Source organism: Seriola lalandi, unplaced genomic scaffold (genome assembly GCF_002814215.2).
Source record: "Seriola lalandi dorsalis isolate HSWRI2012SDOR001 ecotype SW California unplaced genomic scaffold, Sedor1 jcf7180002054816, whole genome shotgun sequence".
Classification (NCBI taxonomy): domain Eukaryota; kingdom Metazoa; phylum Chordata; class Actinopteri; order Carangiformes; family Carangidae; genus Seriola; species Seriola lalandi.
This window is the reverse complement of record NW_019525369.1, coordinates 866,183-888,805: the sequence shown is the minus strand read 5'-3', so window position 1 is coordinate 888,805 and position 22,623 is coordinate 866,183. Positions and strand designations below refer to the sequence as shown.

The following is a 22,623-nucleotide window of genomic DNA, read 5'->3' as shown; positions in this document are numbered from 1 at the left end:
AGAGCACATTTACCCAAAAAAGAAAAAAAATACTAATGATAATGTTAGGAATGACAATAAAATACTCATGGTAAATTAACATTAGAGATACTGTGTCAAGATCATAAGGAGTCTAACGATTTTAGAGAGAAAAAAATATTTCTCTAATAGGAAATGAGAAGTTGCAACCAAAAGCAATAAACACACCTTTGTTCAAATCAGTACAGTAAAGGTTTTTGCCAAATCAATGCATGCAAATAAACATCTATATTTTTTTAAACACGGATTGTCACAAAAATGCCAGTTTACATGCAGGTTACATAAAACAAAAAACATTAAAAGTATCAGAACACAAATAACACAAGTTAGTCTCACTTTAAATTAAAATTATGACTTTTAGTTTTTGACTGACATCCAAAGCTGCATATAGCAACTGTATCATTTCCTGTTAGTATAAAACAGTGATGTTGATTTGTGATATACCAAATGCAAAAACAGTACAATTACTAAAGTATAAATACAGTTTTGGGACACACCAAGTGATGTTAATATTTCATCATTTTGAAATATAAGTAAATTATGAGTAAATTTTGACTTTGCATAATATCTCAAATTAATGACCTAGTCTCATAATTTAGATTTAAAAAGTGACAATATAACTCACCATCTCACAACTTTATACTTGGGATTTTATCTAATGATTTTGATCAAATATGGTGAAAAGTGTTTTTTATTCAAATTTTATTTAGACAAAAGAGACAATGAAGTTTTTTATTAGAAAATTGTTTATTATAAGACTGATTTCCACAGTCGAATAACTGTACAAAACATAAAACCATTACGTTCCAGTCCTGGAAACAATAATTTTCCAATTCATTTTGATCTATAACTGGATTTCTGATCCAGCCCCAGTTTAAAAGCAGTTTCAATACTTCCACTATACTTTGCTATACAGTAGCTCTTCTGTGCAAAGTGGTGACTTGTATAAAAGCACAAAGAGAAGAGAATATAATCAACCATCATCATATCCCTTTTCCTTTAGTGGACATAAGTCATGTGAAGAAGAGACTCTCAATTTAACATAAGCACTGGAGTACAAGGTGAAGGATTCTGACATGAAGTTAATTAGAAAAAAAGGCAAATCAATCTTGCCAAAGCAGGTGGATGTAACAAACTGTCAGATTTAAATGACCAGCCTCGGCTCCAGCAGGGAGTCCCACCGCTCTGTCACCTGGGGAAGGAAAGTAAATCAGGATTACACTAAGATCAAAACAAGACAAGTGTGGATATTACAGGAAATAATACCACTAACAACACCCAAATGACAACAACTGAACCTCCACATATGCAGCTGCTTTTTCTCAGTCCCCCACTTTTCTCCTGTTTGGATGAGTAGTTAGAAAAGAGGGGCTCACTGGGTGAATGGATAAGACCTGGGCTCAAAGACAAAAGAGATGCTTTGAATTGAACTGTTTGTGTCATTGTAAGAGCTACAGTCTACAGCCAATTATACAGACAGGGACCCATAAAAAACCTGGTAAGATACCACAAACCTTGGGAGACACATTAAGGCTCACCACGAAGAAACTGAGGCAAGTTAACGCAACATTAGCTAACTACTAAAGTCAGTGGTGTAATATCATGTATTAGCACCTCACAACAATGGGATGTTGCTACATTACTATAGTTTCACTGAAGGTTATTAGCCCAGTTAGATACGTTGGCTAACTTTTCACTTTCTTTGTTTAAGTGTATTAAACATTTTATCCACGTTAAAGCTACAGAACCTAACTGCCATACACATGATGGGAATCAGGTGTTGATTTTGGATGAGTCCATGGCTAAACGTAGTCTATTTGTGACATCTACTGGTTATTAAACTGCACAGCACATAATGTAGAAGATTGTTCTGGGCTCTGATAAAGTCTGTTGGGCAGTAGTTAGCTGTCTTTTACTTGGCTTGTTTTGTGTACTCCCTATTATAAACACTGTATAACATAATCTAGTACAACACAAAGGCCAACAAAATGAATGAATAAAATCAATAATAATAATAATGAATAAAATCAACACCTTTCTTGCACAGTCCTGACAAAACTCAACATTATTAGCGTGGAATTTAATGCAGGACTGTTGTACAAGGTTGTTCCTGATTGTGAAGAGTTTTCTTTTCTCTAGATACTTTCTGACTCACTCGTATTGCAAAAGTTGGATTGGATTTGCTAATAATGTTGCATTTTTACAGACGTAATTGTTTATCCTCTTTCAGACTTTGAGTTGAATAAAAAATTGACTAAAAATAAAAAGAGCGAGGTCGACTGAATATGGCTCAAACTAAGACTAGATCTAAAATTAGCTGTGCTGAGTAAATGGTTTGCTAACACATCTGCTATAGCAACTTTGTTTGGTGATAATATATCAGATATTGTGTGTTTTCCTGCTGCCCCCTACTGGCCCCCCCAAAAAAGTAAATGAAGTTAAAGTCACATAGAAATAAGACCATCCCTCATTTTGCTGTGGTCTTGAGGATTAACCAATTTAAAGAATTTCTGTTTTTGAGGTTATTCATAAAGTAGTAGCTTTATGCTAAGACTTACCCAAGCACCTCTGGACACGGCGTACTCCACTCTCTCTGAGCCATCAGCGTCCTGATAGACCAGGTCAAACTTCCCGGGCCCCACAGGAGCTGAGAGAGATGGAGAAAGGTAGGAACAATGACAAATGTGTCTCTACCCAATCTGTTCTGTTTCTGTTAAGTAAATTAAAACTCCATGACTTCTGCTCAGAAAGGAAATCCAAGAGCAATAAGAAAGTTTTACCCCCTAAACTATAACATATTGTAAAACTATTTTAGGCATTGCTGGTATTGTTTTCACCTTGTGAGTCTGTGTGTGCGTATTACTGAAACTTCCATTCATAAGTCTTATGTTAATATGGGGAGAGAGTGAGAGAGGATTTTTCCCAATTTGGTATTACAGAAGCAAATCCTAACCAACTTTAGGAATCCTATCTTATCTCAGGTTAGGAAATCCTAAACACTCAATCCAACATTGGTTATCAACTTTATGGCTGTTACCCAGCAACCAACGCCACTTTTCTTATCTCATCTCGTTGAGGTATTTTTGTAAGCCTTATTGAAACGTTAACTTATTATCTTTGAACAAGGCATTTTAAAATGTGATTGAGAGTGTTTGTGTCAGCGGTGAAATCATCCCTACCTTGAGAGACATGAAGCAGTTCCAGTTCAATCTGTTTGCTTGTGGGGTCAAAGCTCACAATCTTTCCCTCCTAAAATGGGCAGTAAGATGGTTAGCTTTGTGATTCCAGTGTGAATGAACAGTTAAGACTTCATTAAGACGATATCTCCAAGGTTTTTGTGGAGAACTGCGGCAGAAATGATGACACTCACCTTATATTCTGATATCTCTGGTGTGTAGTTCTCACCTAGCTCCAGCAGCTGTGAACACACAAACACACAAAGACATGACGTTAGGAAATAAACCTCACAACTACACACAAAGTTCAGTCTTTTACTTTGACAAAAGATTGATGCACTGAATTAATTAACACTACTGCTTTTCCTTTATTGATAGCAGATGTGAGCTCTGTGTCACGATGAAAGACACATCATGAACATGGCTCATTACTCCCTGCATTTATATTAGATTAGATGAATTCATCTTAAAACAACATAAAAAAAAAAAGCAAATAGTAATTTTGACTCCAACAAACAGTTATTTTTATTATTGATTTAAAAACAAATAACACCTGAAAGTGACGCAGCGAAACTCATGCATGAGTGTGCAAGAAGTATTTGGTTACAGAAGCTTGGTGATGCAGCTACTTACACCCACAGGGCTTGTTGGTGAACTATTGTAGCTGGTGAGCTAACTGCTAACATGTTAGCACTATATTATTTCCTTCAGTAAAGAGTTGAATGAATTGATTCATTCATCCATTCAGTGATTCAATGTACGTGTTATACCATCAACCCCTGTCTTATGTTTATACTCCCACAGAGGAGGTTACATTGAATTGGCTGGGACTACACAGCTAATAAACATGTTGCAAAAATATGAGAGCTTGTAGAACAAAAATATGAACTCGTATGTTTAAATTTTCAATTGTATAAAATATTCTCACAGCTGATCTGAATCTGAAGGCACAGAAAAATACAAACCACCAATCAGAAATCAAAAGAACAGCTGTCCATCACAACTCTCGCGTCACAATAATCCCAATGTCAGTTATAAACAGATGACAGGAGTGGGATCAGTAATGTTGGACTGGAGATAATACAAATAAAATCTCTAAAGTAACTCGTTCAAACAGGAACAAACATTTTAGTCATTTGTTGACGTTAGCGGACTCCATTTCTATGCTTATAATTCATCCCGAGTCCTTCATGTAAAAATGTCCACAGGCTGTTCTAGACATCTGGGAAAGTTGAGGGAAGATCTTATTTTTAAGTTACATTACAATCCGTTCACACATCGCCAATAAAAAAGTGATCAATACGTATAAGCTGCTCCACATTCTTACATATTGTCCCTTTAATGTAAGATACTTCACACTGTTGCCGTGTCTTTGAGTTAATGATAGAGCCTTTGATAGAGCCTGTGTTTGACATATGTTTAGAAATCACTGACAGATGACAGAGAGGCTGATTGCTTTAGATGGAAAATATTATCCAGAAAAGGCTTTGCCTGTTTACAATGCAGTCATTTCTACTGTGAGTTTTGGCATTAATGTAGCACATCTGACATATCCAGTGTTTGGTTCATTTTGAGGAAACCACAGGATTTTCATACATGCTACTGTTATAAATATAATAACCAGAATGAGCCTGTCAGTCCTCTTAACTTGACATACATACAACATGTTTTTTATGCTAACATTAGTTGTGCCTTTAAAGTTATAATATGTCTAAAACCAACTAGACCTATGTTAAATATTTTGTTGAGTTGTGCCCTTACATTATCACAAATGTTTCCATCAGTTATTAAACCGAGAGAAATATGTGATTTGAACATGGTAACTGTCCGTTTCAATTCGTCACATTTGTGCATGCGTCAGCATTGTGCTTGTTTGCTAGAAGCTCAAATGGACTTTTTAGCCAGTTTTAAGCCACAGTTTTGCAATACATTTTTAGATCTTCGTCATTTTCAAATACATATATTTTAACTAGATGAAGTTTTTTAGTCATCGGACGTCTGGATCTTAAGTTATCAGAGAAAGAAGCTGAGTAAATGTTAGACAGCTCAGCTCCCAGCTGCTGTAGACGTCCTGTGACCGCCGAACACCTGGTAATCACCTGGTAATCACCTGGTAATCACCTGGCCTGTTTGTTTTGGAGAGGAGACGAGCTCTGTGAATAAAATCGGCTTCTGAACGGTTGACACTGAAGTAATCCAAACTCCCATGATCCCATGCTACTGGTGTTTTTTTTTTTTTAATCTATGCTGTCCATTGATGTTTTTGGACACACGCAGGTCTCTTCTTCTCTCTACCTGTGGAGCTAACTTCATATATAGCCTCGTTTAGCATCAACATTGCCTCTAACTGCCGTTTCTCAGTGGGGTATGTGTCTCATCTCTCAAAGGTGGTTACATACATATTCACCATTTAACAGTAACTTTATTGGTTTCCAACAAACCTTTTTTTTATTTTTTATCTCAAAATACTAAAAATGTGTATAGAAGCTATTAGGACATTGTGGACAGGTGTTTTCTATCCAGTTCATGCATGTCCACCGTGACTGTTTGTCAACAGGAAACCTATCCATACAGACAAGATATTTAAAGACAGTTATATCAGTATTTGTTGTTGCTCTGGGAGAACTGGTGTTACATTTTTTTCATATTCTCCGTCATGGTTGAGAGCAGCTTCTCTCTGTAATTCAGTGGATCAGTGAGAGGATTTTCCCATTTGTGTTCAAAACAGAAGAGTGGAGCTACAAAGCTAAGCGGGCTAGCATGGAGGCACAGTATCAAAAACACAGCAGACACATTCCAGCTCATAAGACTGAGGTAGACTTACCTTGAAGGCAATCTTCTGCCCCACCTGTGGAGGGGCTGCTAGCAGGGGCATAGAGCTGTAGTCCTGTTTGGGGGCACTTTCTGCTCCATTCTACATTCAGACACACATGCAAGACACCACAAGATTATTGATCCTGATCCCTTTTCATACACAGTATTTCACAATGGACACAACCAATAATTAATACCAATGTTATTGTCCTGCCAATAAGGAAATAATGTGATGGAGGCAAGACTTATGTAAATACCATTCTCAGATTTCATTTAAGTAATCAACCACATGCTAAAGCCCTCCCCTGTATAGCGCTTGTCCAATCATAGCTTAGAAACCGACCCAGCCTGTTAAGCTTTGGATTTCTTCACAAGCTACAGAGGTATACTTGAGATTGTCATAAGAGCAATACCTCATATACAAATAGTCTTTTTTTTTTGCTTTTCCAAAACCCAAAAGTGTAACGAATAGACAATAATTTGTCTTCTCAAACGTAAACTGTAAACATTCGTATATTCAGCTAAGAGAATAAAAGACTGATCTTACATTTGTCCTTATTATACAATGCTAGAACTTACTACTCTACTGAAGAAAAATACTGTTTTATTTATTTTTATTTCCATGTCTTTTACATGGATCATAATCTGGATGCTGACATTTTCCCTGCTGCATGAAGCTTTAGCCTGTTTTAGCACAATATCATTTAAACAGCCATCAAGTCCATATTTAATTCATTCAATTCGTTTTAAAACGACTCAACTTGAAACATTAAAGAGTACACTATTTGTAAAAATGGTAAATCTGGCACCAGTCATTATAAACAATACATTTAACATGTGAGAACAGACAGGATGTAGCAACCGTAACTAAGTGGGGCTGTGCTTAACGAACAATCAATTAATACATCTCTCATGACAAGTAATAGTTTGATTTAATTCCTTTAAACCATCGGTCCATGCATTTTTGCCTATGGGAGACACTTGAGGATACAGTTAGGGTGGTGTAATACTGAACTAATAAGAAGTATTTAAGTCAAAGTTTTTGTGTCCTACAGTGTTACGCTACTTCCTCGTCATTAAATCACAGACATATACTTGTATATGAAGGTGCAGACACATGCAGACTGACCTGGATGACCACTGATGTGTTGGTCAGCGAATCGGTCTGGTAGCTCGGTTCCTTGGCTCCATTATAGCTGAACTCAAAGCTGTCAGCTTGCCCTCTGATGAACCCTCTACCTCTTCCCCTCCCCCTATCTCCAGGACCACCACGCCTGGGTCCTCTCTGGCTGCAGCCCCTCCAAGACGGCTGCCTACCCAGACCGCGTCCTGACTGCTGCAGCGGTTTGCGGATCACCAGCTCGATCTCTTCACTGTCTGAGTTACCAGGCTCCGCTGATTTGTCATCAGGAGGCGTTGCTGTGCTGGTCGCCTGTTTCTCTGCACAGTTGGTGGACTGCAGGACAGGAGGAGCCTGATGAGATTTTGAGTTGTCGTTTATTCTGCTTTTTGGAGACGCAGAGGTTAAAGGCTTGTTTTTCGGTGGGATTTTTACATTGGGGGCCTCATCGGAGGAGGAGTCTGTTTCTGAGGAGGATGAGGAGGGAGGGTGTGATTTAGTCTGGGTGGGTTTGGTGTGTGGAGGTGCCTTGGAAGCAGCAGGGGTGGACGAGGGTGTTTTGGGTGCTGGTTTTCGCACAGGTGGCTTTTTGGGAGCTTTGTCTTCCTCACTACTGCTGCTACTGGAATCTGAAGAGGAGACACTGTGTGTTTTTGCTGGTGCCGCCGGGGGCTTCTTGGTGCTTTTAACCGGCTGGGTCACACTAGTTGGGGTTTTTTTGTTAGACACAGCTGGTTTGGGGGGAGCAGCAGGAGCAGCAGTTTCCTCTGCCTTCTTCCTCTTCTTCTTTGTGTGCTTTCCTTGTGACGTTTTATTCGTCTCTTCACCTGAAGACAGTTTGCCATCCCCCTCCAGACTCTCCTTGCTATGTTTTTTCCTCTTCTTTTCCTTCCATTGCACGCTCACTCCATTTCCTTCCGGCCCATCTTCCTCTGTGGGTCTCTGTCTCTTTCTGCAGTTTTTACTTGATGTATCTGAACAGCTGCTGCTGTGCCCATTCACCTGAACCACGGAGTCCACTTTCACCCTTGAAAACAGCAACACATCATGTGAACAATTTCCAAAACACAAGTCAGTGTTGAGTGTCGACATGTAAACATGTTTATTTCTGCTGTAAAGTTGGACATTTTAACGTGGGAGTCTATGGGGATTGACTCATCTCAAGTGACCATTCAAGGAAAAATCAAGCTTAGCTTGATGTAAATGTAAAATACATCACAATTAAAAAAAAAAATCTGATTTATTATCTAGATCATGAATGTTAATCCAAAATTAAAAGCAGGAAAAATTATTCTGTAAATGAAAACATTAATTTTAAACAGAAAACGGAAACTTGCAACCAAAGCGCCTGTCATATCATCATCTATGTTCTAAATATTGTATAAAACAGATGATTTGTATTCTCTGATCATTTCAGTGTCTTTATCTTCTTTGCTCTCTGTCTTCAGGTTTTGGTCTCAGTTCTCTATCTCGCTGCTTGACCCTGTTTTGATGTGGTGGTGGGCTTAGTGCCTTTTGGCCACCTAGAAAATGATTGACAGTTCGTGTCCATGCAACATGTACAACGTTTGTCACCATCATGAGGAAACTCTTGAGATTGTTGTGTGTAAACACATAGCCTGCTTAAGCTCCCATTAAGTACAGTGCCTATAGCAGACTGTGTTATACGTTGATTCATTTGACTAAACACAACTTTAGGATTTCCTGCAGCCTGTTAAAGTAGAGCCATGCTGCCTCGCCTGATATAAGGAGCATTTACACAAAGGTCAGAAAAAACATTAAATATATAAATAAAACATGTAAAATTAATAAATATATTAGCATTAAAGGAAAACTAGCAGGTTGTAAATCACACAGCTTAAGTCACATGTTTAAGGAATGGGTCAGCAGGTGACACTGACTGATCACCTAAGTTTTTAAAAGCAGGTGGGGATGAGAGAGGAAAATCAGGATGAAGTTAGTCTGATAATCACCAGCCAGACAACAACCCTCCGGGAAAACTATGCTGTGAGGTGATGTCACTTTAGTGTCCACTTTCAGTTTTACAGGATCATTGACACACTGGCCAAGTAACACTTTACCCATACACAATCACTACAAGGCGAATAAATGTAAAGCAATGAACAGATTTTTCTGAGCATTTTGATCTGCAGTTCCTTGATATTGTCCTTTGATATCATAAATATTCATTTAAAGTTGGATATTGAAAAGCTATAAGTAGCTGAGTATTAACAGACTGATACAGCCACCACTTCTGCTGACCAGTCTTAAGGGGGAAACTTTAGTTAGGTACTAATATGCACCAATCAAGGACAATACACAGTGTTTGCTTTTTGCTTTTATTGACAACTTTTTATTTTTTTGGTTTTATTGATTTTTACTGATCGCCTTATATGACCTGTATGTTTAATTTTGCTGCCTTTTGTTTAGAAAAGTGCTCTATTAATAAAGATTATTAATACTGTAAACTAAAATAATAAAGGTCTTAGAGCCCCATACATCTGCAGGTGAGTTAGAGTCACCACAGACACCCCTGCACTCAAAGTGCAGCCCAGAAAAGGTCAAAGCACGCGCACCTGACGCTGTCGTTGTCCCGCACCACGAAGATGCTCTCAGTGTGCGGCAGGTAGCAATCTTCTATGAAGAGGTTTAGGATGCTCCTCGAGCTGAACTCAAACTTCTCTCTGACGACGCTCTCCAGATCTGCCACCACGCGACATTTGTTCAGGTCCACGAGCAGCCAGCACATGCGACAGTCAACGACAGCCGGCGGTGGATAGTCAAAGTGTAGGCGCACACGGATACAATTATTACTATTAGCAGCCATGACACCGGGAGCATCAAACCTCACGCCAAACACGCTACCGGTGTTCCGCCAGCAAAACCAAGGACAATACTTCCGGTCGGGTTCTTTCAGAATAAGAGCGTTTAAATACACGATAAAAGAAAAATACTCTTTCAATTCTGCTCTTCAACCAATTTAACACTCACATCAAGACTTATAACACCACACTAACATACGTAGATGTTTCAAGCAGGCCTTCAAAAAATAAAGTATTAGCATTAGAATGAAGTACCGTCTGTAAAGTCTTTCAGTGCTGCCTGACACAAAATATTAATTTACAGCAATGCCACATGTTTAGATCCCAGTCTTGGTAGAGAAATCATGATGGACCCTTTAAATTTCAGTAAAATTATTGGATGCAGCCAAAATAATTGTGCATTTGGGCAGCCAGCATTATCAATTCACAACTCGGTGGCACTGTCTTATAATTGCAGTACCAGAAGATTTTAAAATCTGAAAAGGATTTTTTATTTTTTTTATTTTATTACATTACAATTTTGATCTCAATCGTTGATGGTTTTGATGATGATTTTACACATGTATAAAATAAAATAAATATGCCTTTTATGTTGAAGGATAAATGCCTTACCGGAAGTTTTCACTTCACGTGGCCAGTGTCCTCTTTAAAGTCAACCCATTCACAACACTGCCCTCTGTTGTGGTGGAGGTAGGTCTTCCCATTCATTCATCACAAAATAAGAAATTTTCAAGGACAACCAGGGAACCCCCAAACCTGTATTAAACTATTAACTATTATTATTTATCATAATTTAAACTAGTTTAAATTCACAGTTTATTCGTGTATTTATTTGTTATGCTTAAATTAACTTTTTGTTTTATATATTTTTGCATTATATATTTTGATTTTCTTTCCCTTTAATTAGGTTGATGGCACAATAACACTTTGCAAAGTTAACTTTAAAACTGTGGGATAGAAGAGAAAAAAAAAACATGACGTCGGTCAGCTGACTCCAGATGTGGTCATGTGATTACTCATAGCAATAAAGCGGTGCGGTACAGCACAGCGCCAGCCACAACTCTGCGCTTCAACAATGGGCCTGGCAGAAACAACCAGTCTGTTTCTTTTGCTCGGTATCATCGTCAGTAAAGGTAAGACGTACAGCCTGAGGAAACACGTGCTTAAATGTAACGATTTCTAGCCAGACAGAGTCACACGCAACAAGTAAACACATGTTATTTCACGCCTTGACTCAGCTGACTGCAAAATGAAACTAACGTTTTGTTTACGCTGTTAATTTACAGTTGAATCTCACGCCTGCTGTGAGTTAGAGACGGCCGGTGCTGGGTTAGGGATGGGATAAGAGTAGGTTCAGGTTAAGATAAGGGGAAACACAACATCGGTGTAGTGAGTTTGCTGACACTGGGTTTGGGGAAACGCTGAGATTTCAGTTCCAGATAGTTAACTTGAACCCTGAGTTTCTCTTTGCCTCCTCTGTCTGACACACGGTTTATTTCCTCTTTCATACAGTCGATATCAAAGTCCTTATTGCAGAAGTTTATGTCGAGAGAAGAAGATCGAAAAAATGTTTATCTCTACTAACGTTAGAAATATTACACATCATGGCTTCATCCTCAGCGCAGAATAAAATCTACTGTCAGGCATTTTTGACACTGAATCTGTGGACATTACTGTTGTCAGTCACTGCTCCTGCTCTGAAAAGTTTACCCTACATTACTGTAGTAATTCCTGTAAATAATAATTAACAATAAGTCTGCGTGAAGATGCACTTCGTACTGCTATTTTCTCGCTCCACTACTCCACTGCTCTAGATAGCAAAATGAATCTGGCCCACATTTGGCCAAAATGCGTGTTTTCTTCTGGACCAGGATACGGCCGTTTCCACTGCCCAAATCTGGCCCACAGACAGCATGACTGTCAGATGCTACTTCCACATCTGGACCAATTCTGGCACACAGACTCTTCCGGATGTCAGTGATTGACAGGCTGAACCCAATTGTGGAAGTACATGAGTCTGGTCGAAGAACCAGGAATATGTTGGTTTCATTTTGCTGTCTGCAAATGTGAATCGTAGAATCAAAGCTCCATTGAAGATGACTTCTTTTCTTTCAACATACGTGCACTTAACTCAGAGTGAACATATTCAGGGTTGATTGAACTACCTGGACCTGAAAACTTCCCCTCTCAGGTTTAGTTAACTCAGAGTTCAGGCTCAGGTTCAGAATCTGTTAAATCTTCTTTCTGGAATAGGCCCATATATTGTTTTACTATTTAGCAGACTCGTTATGTAAGTGACACTGTAACTGAATACCAAGCTATAACACAACATTGAACCCTATGCAGGGCTCTCCAGTCCCCTGGCCGGCAAAGAAGCCTGGGACTATGTGGAGGTGAGAGACGGGGCCCACATGTTCTGGTGGCTTTATTATGCTGACAGCCAGTCTTCTGGATACATGGACCTGCCTCTGGTCATGTGGCTGCAGGTAAGACACGATTAGGTCCACTGACTTCTACTTCTGACAACTTCAACATCAAAGGACCACACCATGTTCCTGCATGTGTTCACTCTTGTACAACGAATCACAGATGCTGGGGATGATTTTCCAAAGCATGTTATTTGATGTCTGTTTCTCAATGTGTTTCTCCACAACTCCCAGTAGAGATTGTGGAGTTGGGCAATACTTTGTAGTGAACTCCATATCTGCTTGTATTATCAGTTTACTCAGAATCGGGATCAATATACGGTCATTGAAAAATTGGTGATTGGAAATGACCACAGCTTACAAATTTATAATGAAGCCAGTGTTGCACACTTAGAACATAGTTTGACAGACTTGGGTATTTACCAGGCATTTAACAAAAGATGCAAAGGGTCTCTCATCAGGTTCTGCTTCCTCAGTTTTGACCATTCTTCTTCTTTTAATTTGTTCAAATTGCAGCTGCAAGTCCAACTTTATAGAAATGCACCATCAAAATGCCAAAATACTGAGGCAGGTTTTAAGTCTCTGCAAGTTGATTTTCATATCATTACGAATATGAAAGAAATATCGAAACAAGAAGATGCATTTAAAAGTCAAAAAACACTTGTTTGCCTTTTTGAAAATGGTCACCAGTAATGCACATTCAGAAACATTTTCTGTTTCAACAAGTTGAGTTATAACACACAGGAGTCTGAGTCACATCCACCAGTTAACTTAAAAACAAGCCTTCGGTGATGAGGCTGAATGAGTAACTGCCTTGTTGCTTCTTTTTTTAACTGCAGAAGGAGGAACTAACTAACTAAGCAGTTAGGAGCCAGCCCTCCCAAAATTTTAAAAATATAAACGGCAAATCCATTACAATTATGTAAAAGCTTGACGACTCCTGGACACGTCGCATATTAAGTTGAAGTAAAGTCAATCCCTGCATCAAAATGGCCATTTAAGATAACGGTTTCTTCAAATGTCAATGTACTTTAAAAACAAATTAACTAGTAGTGCCAAGTATAACACTCAGAACTTCATTAACTCATCACACTAAATGACAAATAATTAAGCAATATCACACAAGAAGGAGTGATGTCACAGCCTCTGTCATCCAATATAGATAACGACCGTTAAAGTGGTGCTGACTCAGGGTTAATGGAACACCTGTAGAGCGAAGTCATACAGGTAGTTAAAAGTCCCGGTGCTGTTGTACTCTATATCAGCGCTCATGGAGTTACTCTCGTCCAATCAAATTACTTGGTTGGAACTAATTGTTGTATAATAGATTTTATCAGGTTATATCTATCTAACATTTTAAACATCAGTTATTGGATTTTGTTAGGCAACACATTTGAAGAGGAGAGAAGGCTAAACACGACAATCCATGTTCTACCATCAGGAGCTCGGTCTATTTTATTTTATTTTTATGATGTCACATTTCACACTAATGGATTTGGACTCACAACCCATATTAGATGAAACCACGCCCACTTCCATATGGAGCGAGCCTCAACAGAACGGCAGAAGCCCTAACTGTAAACAATATGGAAGAGAGTGTGGTTTCATCTAAACTGACCTCCTCCATAGGTCCAGTTATTTAGCCTGCCAGATATATTTCAGGTGTCAGTGATACATCTCTTGGAAGTTTCACAAATAGCCGTTCACTGTGCAGCGTTGACTGCACAAACAGGGTGTACGTGGACGAGTCATCAGAAGTAAACCTTACCTGTGACCTCATCACTGAAGTCCGTGTTTAACATATGTAAAGCAACATCTGGATTTTTTTTTTTTTTTGTATATAATGTCTATTTGCTGTATTTCTTTCTTTTCACTTCAAAAATCAATTAAATATGTAATTTGTCCATACGTAGCCAAACCCCATAACACTCAATATAACGTTTGCTGTATTAAACAGCACCTCTGCTCTTAGTGTTTGAACATGATGAGGATGTGTCCATGTGTCTTCAGGGTGGACCAGGAGGATCAGGAAGTGGCTTTGGGAACTTTGAGGAGATTGGTCCTTTGGACAGGGACCTTAAGCCCAGGAAGACCAGCTGGGTAAGATGATGATGTCCAAGGTTTTAATGTAATTGGCCATTTTTGTTCAACCAGCTGTTCATGGATCAGTTTCTGGAGCACTGATGAACTCAAAATATAACAATAAGTAATGTGCAATTTGTCTAAACTGCCCTGGAGTATGGAGGACAATCCATTCAGAGGTGTTCATCAAAGGCTTTTAATACGTCATTAAAACCACCGATTATTCCCTTTTGTAAGTGGAATGTTTTGTATTGTAACTGTCACTCCACGCAATGTGAATGTTGAAATGCAGGTTAACATGCTGATGTTGTGTGTGTGTGTGTGTGTGTGTGTGTGTGTGTGTGTGTTGGCTGTTTCAGGTTCAGGCAGCCAGTGTGTTATTTGTAGACAACCCTGTGGGCACCGGCTTCAGCTACACTGACAGGCCTGACGTGTATGCGACCAACGTGGCCACGGTGGCCTCAGACATGCTAGTGCTGCTCAAACAGTTCTTCACAGCGAGGGATGAGTTCCAGGTATTTTACTCATTTACATTTACTCACGTACTCGGGTATGACGGCCGGGCGCTGTGGTGGCCTGAGATCCACAGGCGTCTTTTTACTTTTCAGTGGCATTATCTGCTTTAACAAGCTTAGTATAGAATAAATTATTGAGCTTGTCCAAAGTCAATTAATTGTACTAATTAACTAAATAATAATTTTCAAAGTAGCCGTTTCTGTTGAGACTTGTGTTGCAGACTTTATCACCTGTCAGACAGTTGGGACACTTGCTCCATTTTTGTAGCCAATAATTTCATCACTATTCTCAGTATTACTTCTGGTATATTCAGATGGAAAATTGTAAATTAAACAAAATTTGATTAAATAAAAAAGTGTACCCATAATTCCCTCCAAAGTTGTTGGATATTTTTTTGCTGATTCACATCTTTGAATTATAGGGCTGTGTGCCTGTCTTGTCTCCTGTTTTTCCATATTGGGATGACCTGTGCATTGTCTTTGTACGAGCGTGTTCTCGGTGTTGACCCAGCTCTTCTCACAGTGGTTGCAGGCGATGAATGAATTGTAAAAATGTATCAGCTGACAGCTTGAAAACAATGTGACAATGTGAAACAGTCGCTCATAGTGGTGAACCTACAGAGAATCTGCTTTTAAGGAACTTTTATAGTGAGTTTCAGCTCATTGTTTAGCTGTGTGTTTTGGTTTACTCCCACCAGTCTCATAGCGTTGTTTTCAGCCACAGCAGCTGCCGGCTTTACATGACCTGCTCAGTACAGCAGACAGACGCAGTCAGAGAGCAGCTGGTGGAGACCAAACGCAGAGCTAAAACTGAGGGAACACTGGACTTATTTGTTGAGTGGCCAGAAATACAGCTCCAAACGAATAATGATGTTGCACAATAACTGCCAACTGCTTGCTAACAAACTAACATATCAACTTGTGCTGATGTGTCACTGTTTCTGCTACCACATGCGTATATACAGTACTGTAAATACCACTGATAGATTTGAACTGATGGTTGCTTTATTCTCTGCAGAACGTCCCCTTCTACATCTTCTCTGAGTCGTATGGGGGCAAGATGGCGGCTGCGATCTCCATGGAGCTTGTCAAAGTGAGTTCACTGCTCCATGAGTCTGACAGCAGAGTGTTAACTTCTTTACAACGTCCCCTTCAGGTTCACGTGAGCTCAGTGGCAACGGAAATTCCCCACTGTCAAACAGCTGTCATGTGATGGATGAGTGGGCAGGAAAACAACCAGACATTAAAATAGTTTTTCTACAGAGGTAATAAACTTCAGTGTTTATTGTAGGCCAGGTTACAAACAGAATAATACAACAAAGCAAATATAATCTTTCTCGAAACAAATAATAAAATATTTTGTCAGTTTTATGTGAATGTTTTAAGTGGAAGTTCAAAAGTAAAGTAGCATAACTCCTTTTTATTTGAACTTTATCTTTCCTGTTTTTATTTTTCATTTTAATGAGAAAATACAGTGACACAGCTGCTGCATTATGGTTTACAGAGGTGTATACATGTTTCAGCTGTCTGAAAATAAGATGGATTACATGTATTTCCTTGACTATAACTATGGACATTAAGCTTCAGCAGCCCACCATCTATCACCTCAGTAACTCATCAGTCTGATGGAGTAACTACTCTGGAGCTCTGGTTGTAACCTGGTTTTGATTTTCATATTTCCTAGAGAAAGATTTTGAAAGACTTTGGAGAATATGAACTCTCACTTCAACACAAGAAAATCTAATCAGCAGACTGTGCTTGAATATTCACCTGTTTGATTTAGATGACAGTTTTAAATTGAGATGAAAATATTCATGTGGTGTGTTTATTTTTTAATCCGTGTCTGTGGTTCGTCCAGGCCATAGACCAAGGCACAGTGAAATGCAGATTTGCTGGTGTGGCACTCGGAGACTCATGGATTTCCCCACTGGGTCAGTATCATTCAGACTTTACACCTGTAAGAACGTGTGTTTTAAAAGAAGAGAGTGTCAAATTCAATCTAGCTAGACGTATTAAGCATCAGCACAAGTTAAATTTACTGTAGGTCTCCACTGTCTTCAAACCGGTTCAGACCCGTCTTATTTAACCAGTCTAACCTTTAACTTAACTCAGTGGACATGTTATCAGAGGAGAGAGAGGCGTCTATGGAGCAGATAATACTACTGTGTAGAGTTCACCTCAGATTTCAGTCTTTAAAATAGCAGAAATCCCACTTAAAAGCTGGATGTTGTGCTGCATTTGTGCTGAATTTCCCAGGAAACACTTAACAATAGTGAGTCACACCACAAAACAATTGAAAATTTCAGATTCTGGGAGGACGTTTAGTGAATTTCTGCTTGTACCACAGTATCTGGTGTTATTATTTTTAGGTTGAAGGATATGATCTCATGTGTAATTTAAAAACAATCAGGTTAGATTGAGTACACTGAAAATACTTGACCCAAAGTACAACCTCAGCACAACAAAAGTGACCACTACAACAAGAAAATCAGTTTACCTGATCACTGCAACAAAGTTGATCACACCTGTAGTTTCCGATTTAAGGCTATTTTGCACGAGCAAGGTTATAAATGAACCTGTGAAGACCATGCAGCTGGGAGCAGGTACAAGAGCCCCAGCAGGCTACTCAACATAAGTCAGAACTGTTGCAGCAGCAGTGAGGCGGGTTTAGGAATTTCTTCCAATAACAGAAGAAGCAGTGGCCGTTCTTGCAAGATGATGTCATCCATCGTTTGCTCTTTACTCTTCATGAAAAAGAGTAAGTGCTTATGACCTGGCACAAGGATTACGCAGTCGTCAAACATATAGGCAGACATGTAGAATATTTAAAAAATGAAGGGTTCGAAGGTGTTCTGACTTTTGTTGCAGTTTGTTCCTTAACTTTGACCCTTCACTATAGTTTAATTAGTCAAACATGTCAGATTTTCAAATAATCGGCTTCATTATTCTTGGTTAAAAACAAATAAAACTGTATTACGTGGACAGGATTCTTAATGACGTAACAGTCTAGTGATATTGACCATACGTGTACTCAGTGTTTTTCTCTACATCAGCCAATGATAGACCGATATTACACTGATCTGAGCCTCTTTAAAAGAGACGGCAGGGTGTAAATGATCAAACTGTGCTTCATCCACAGACTCCGTCATGACGTGGGGACCGTACCTCTACACCACTGTGAGTAAAAATTTTCTGTTTAGAAATGTCTAAACATTTAGAAAATGTTGTTTGAGCATCCGCCCCCATGTGCAGAGGCTAAGGTCCTCGCTGCAGTTGGCCCCGGTTCGAGTCCCGCATCGGACAAGCCCTTTGCTGCATGTTATTCCCCCTCTCTCTGCCTCCCCATTTCCTGTCTCTCTCTACTGCTCTATCAATAAAGGCACAAAAAGCCCCCGAAAAAAAAAGAAATTTCTGCTAATGTCAGACTGTTTGGGTGTAAGTTTTGAACTGACGGTGGTCTCTCTGCTGTGCAGTCGCTGCTGGATGACTTTGGCCTGGCGGACGTCAACAGAGCAGCGGGGGAGGTGAAGAAAGCCGTGGAGCAGCAGCAGTTTCAGAACGCCACTGAACTGTGGTCTATAACTGAGAGTGTGGTGGAGCAGGTTGGTACACAGACCACTCATAGCATACTTACCGACTAATGACTTTTCAGAACATTTCAGCAACCTTTTTTTTGGGGGGGAGGGGGGGGGTTTAAAAAAAAAAAAAAAAACAGAAATTTCGCAACCCTTCAGCTACTTTCCAGATTTTCCCCAAAAGCATGAGGTCATGCTTTCAGTGCAGAGCAGCAGCTTGGAAGTGACTGCTGGTTAACATGTCTAAATCTGAATGGGCTGCTTTAAGTCACTGTTTCATACTTCAGTTGTACTTGTGTCCAGCTGTGACAAAAGTGAGGGAAACACAGGATAGATGTTAATAATAAGTCCATGGGGTGTGGTCATCACTTAGGTCAGTGAAAAGATGTTGGCTGGGTGAACACAAAACTACAAATGCTCTGGGGAGCAGAGAGAGCGAGTCCTGGCATAAAAAGGCAGAATAGTCTCCTTCTCTAACCGCCTCTCCTCCTCTACCTCGATGGAAAACGTCAAGAGGTGAAAGAGAGATGTGAAGGAGAAGGACTTTTTGAGCTGCTTTCACTACTTTTCCAAACCATAAGGTATTAAAGACATCACATGCAGTGATGCAGTGGGGGGAAAAAAAACAACTTCAAAGAGCACCACAGAAGACCAACAAACATCTGTCACAATCCACATCTGCATAAATTATTCACATCCAACATCAGCACTTTGTTTATAAACTAGAAAATCCACTTCATCTCCACACACGAATCCAAAACTTGAGTTACGGCAATCAGTGCAGCGACGTAGTGATCAGCAACCACTGTGTCCACGATATACTGAAGTCACAGCATTCAACCTGCGTCTGAGCCAGAGCCAAATGCACAGCGGAGCATTTTATGTGCAGCTGACTGTAAGTTCCTCCTGCACAGCTGCTCAAAAACTGCATCCAAAAGTGGTAAAGCGATCTATAGAATGAGTGAAGCATCTGAAGATGAACACATGACTGCAGTGCCGATTTTCATCTCCATTTGTGACTGTTGTGCGCCTCAAATGCATCCACTGCTCCTACAAGATGCAACATTTTAATGAGCGAGCTTTAGAGGAGCCGGTAGGAAGATTTCCTCCAGTTTCCAGTCTCTATATCAAGCTGAGCATCACATTTACCAGACGGACATGGTGTGGCGGTATCAGTCCTCTCTTCTTAATGTTTGGCATTAAGCTGAAAAAAATGTTAATTCCCAAAATGTGAAACTAGATTAATTACACATGTGTAATTGTGTGTAGTAAAACACAGAAATGAACAGAAGAGCGTACAAATAACTTCTTACCAGGAAAGTTCAAATACATAAAACATCCTGATGTTGACAGATTGCTCACTCGCCTTTGGTTGATATTCAGTAATATCAAATATTGTAATATTTCCCACCATGTGCAACATATTTCATATCCAAAAACTTTTTCTTTTTTTTTTTTTTTTTGCATTTCACTGCTTTGCCTACAGGACATTGTACGTTGGCATGTGACAAATAAAATCTTGAACTGCTGTTTAGTGTCAGCATCACTTACACCTGAATTATGTATTTATCAAAAAAAAAAACCCACAACAAACTTAAACACAAAATAAAACCAATATAATTATAACTCTAACCCCCATGCGATAATATCCTTTATTGCAATATTTGGGCTGGACTGTATCGAGATATTACATTTTGGATATCGCCCAAGCCTGTTGCTCAGAAATCAATTTAAATTTTCCCCATGTTGCACTTTTTAAAGTGTGACATCTGTGCTGCTCTACCGTCACAAACCAGTTTGTGTGCAGGGATCATGAGGTTTGATGTCGACTTGTTTTTGTTTTTCTTGTCAGAACACCAACGGAGTCAACTTCTACAACATCCTCACCCAGGAACCAGATGAGAAAGTCCGCGCTGCAGCAGGAGAGGACTACATTGGTAAGACGTTGTCACATGATCCAGTCGGCATGTTTCTAAAACGCAACAGCGGCTAACTGGGTTTGATGCAGTGGAAGGAGTGTGTTTATTACAGGGTAACAGGGTTTGTGTATTATTTAAAGTTTAAATGCATTATTTTTGCCCCCTCTGCTCACCAGCTCTGCAGACACGTCGCCATATTCGTCCCCTCCACAGCCAATCACTGAGCGAGCTCATGAATGGACCAATCAGGAAGAAACTGGGCATCATTCCCCAGAAGGTCACCTGGGGAGGTAAAGTTTGTCTCTGTCCCTTCAGCTTCAGCTTCAGCTTCCTTGACTGAGAATTTCCTGCCACTGTAGAAATGTTTCCATCTTTGTTTTGCCGCTCCTTCCTCTCCTGTCCAGGCCAGGCAGAGGAAGTGTTCAGCAAAATGGCAGGAGACTTCATGAGGCCAGTTGTGGACATAGTCGACCAGCTGCTGAGCGCTGGAGTCAACGTCACTGTCTACAATGGACAGCTGGACCTCATAGTGGACACCATGGGTAACCTTCTGTTCGGCTCTAGCAGGAATCAGTGTTGTCGTAATGTAAACCATCCAGACATTAAATTCCAGCTGTGCCACATGAGTCGGTGCTTCTCGTCACAGGTCAGGAACAGTGGTTGAAGCAGCTGAAGTGGGAGGGGCTACCTGGATTTAACAGGCTGAGGTGGACCGCCCTGGATGACCCCGCCTCCCCGGGCGTTACCGGAGCTTTCTCCAAAACCTATAAGAACTTTGCCTTTTATTGGATCCTCAGAGCTGGTCACATGGTGAGAAAGATGCTGGTTTGTGAAATATCTGCAGTGTGGAGTACAGATACCAGACCTCTAGTATTTTAGACTAATTAAGTAAACACTTCACAATGAGCCGCTTTATTTGTTTTCTAAATTCATTTGAATTGAAAATCAATTGAAATGAAAGCTCGAAGTTATATGGTTAAGCAATTATCAACTAAAACCAATGTCTTTATATATAGCGCCACCTGGTGGACAAGGATCTTACTCAGGCATTAGACAATTGAAGATAGCAAGCATTATCTGAAATGACAAATGTTTATGGGTAAAATTATGCAATAAATCAATGTGGAGTGAACTAGAGAGTATTATGTATATTATTATTTAGTAATTGATCAGCAGACTGAGGACTTTTAAGTAGAAAAGCCCACGGTGTCCTGAGTCTGAAAAATGAGATTTCAAAAGTATAATTTCAACATAAAAAGGTGATCTTGTTTTGTCTGTTGTGACAGATTCCCTCAGACCAGGGACCTATGGCCTTACAGATGATGAAGATGATCACCCAGCAGGCCTGATCCACCCGCTCTGACGCCAGCTGGAATGGCTCTGACAATCACAATGATCACATGACCTTTTCTTTGTTTGTTTTTTTTCGTTTTGCTTTTTTTTTTTTTTTATAACTTTTCTTCTGCTAAACCAAATCAAAAATCTCAGTCCTCCTTGATTACAACAGCGATGACCTGTGTAAACTTCAGCCATAACACCAATAAAGACTGTTTCTTTTTTAAGTCGCTGTGTTCTTCTCTGGTACGGTACTCAACTTTTCAAAGATGCTCTTTTTTTTTATTCTGAAAAATGTATGAGAACCTTGGAAACTGCATATCCTGCATGTACAGTACAATCACAATAGGAAAAACTGCAAAAAGTATCATCTTAAACCACTCGCCTGTATGTTTTCACTGCTTTTTTAAAGTCACAGATGATGCTTTTTAATAGCTTGAACAAATGAAAGATTGTTTAATATCAAAATGACCTTAGTGTTAACACCATTTCCCATGATCCACCTGGTGTGGCCGACTGTCATCAGAGGATGACCTGGAATGTGTTCACGGGATGTAGACGTGAGAATTCTGTATCTGAGCACAGAGACTGACATGAAATAAACTGATGATCACTTGTTGCAGTGTGTTTTATTATGATGATGATGATGATGATGATGATGATGAAGCAGCAGGGTGTCTTTGGTCGCCATCATTCATGTTGACCGGTTGGAACATTTCAGACAGCAAAACATCAGTGATTTCATGAATAACATTAAACCTGAGTGTAAGAATCTGGGAACAACACAACAGTAAACTATGGTCTTTATATTATATTATTTA

General features: G+C 39.5%; 2 protein-coding genes across 2 annotated transcripts; one reads left to right on the top strand and one right to left on the bottom strand.

Annotated features, from left to right (window-relative positions):
* Positions 1-746: 746 nt before the first annotated feature.
* coil (coilin p80) lies at positions 747-9,992 on the bottom strand. The gene is made up of 7 exons (XM_023426182.2): positions 9,705-9,992; positions 7,138-8,155; positions 6,019-6,108; positions 3,389-3,436; positions 3,198-3,267; positions 2,577-2,665; positions 747-1,210 (listed from the first exon to the last, which is right to left on the bottom strand). Exons 1-7 carry the CDS (start codon positions 9,953-9,955, stop codon positions 1,163-1,165), a joined length of 1,614 nt encoding a protein of 537 aa, XP_023281950.1. The 5' UTR covers positions 9,956-9,992; the 3' UTR covers positions 747-1,162.
* Positions 9,993-10,937: 945 nt separating this feature from the next.
* scpep1 (serine carboxypeptidase 1) lies at positions 10,938-22,418 on the top strand. Its single transcript, XM_023426173.2, has 13 exons — positions 10,938-11,083; positions 12,297-12,436; positions 14,387-14,476; positions 14,818-14,973; positions 15,992-16,066; positions 16,832-16,904; positions 18,113-18,150; positions 18,447-18,575; positions 20,401-20,485; positions 20,644-20,757; positions 20,872-21,009; positions 21,114-21,277; positions 21,754-22,418. Exons 1-13 carry the CDS (start codon positions 11,026-11,028, stop codon positions 21,814-21,816), a joined length of 1,323 nt encoding a protein of 440 aa, XP_023281941.1. The 5' UTR covers positions 10,938-11,025; the 3' UTR covers positions 21,817-22,418.
* Positions 22,419-22,623: the final 205 nt, after the last annotated feature.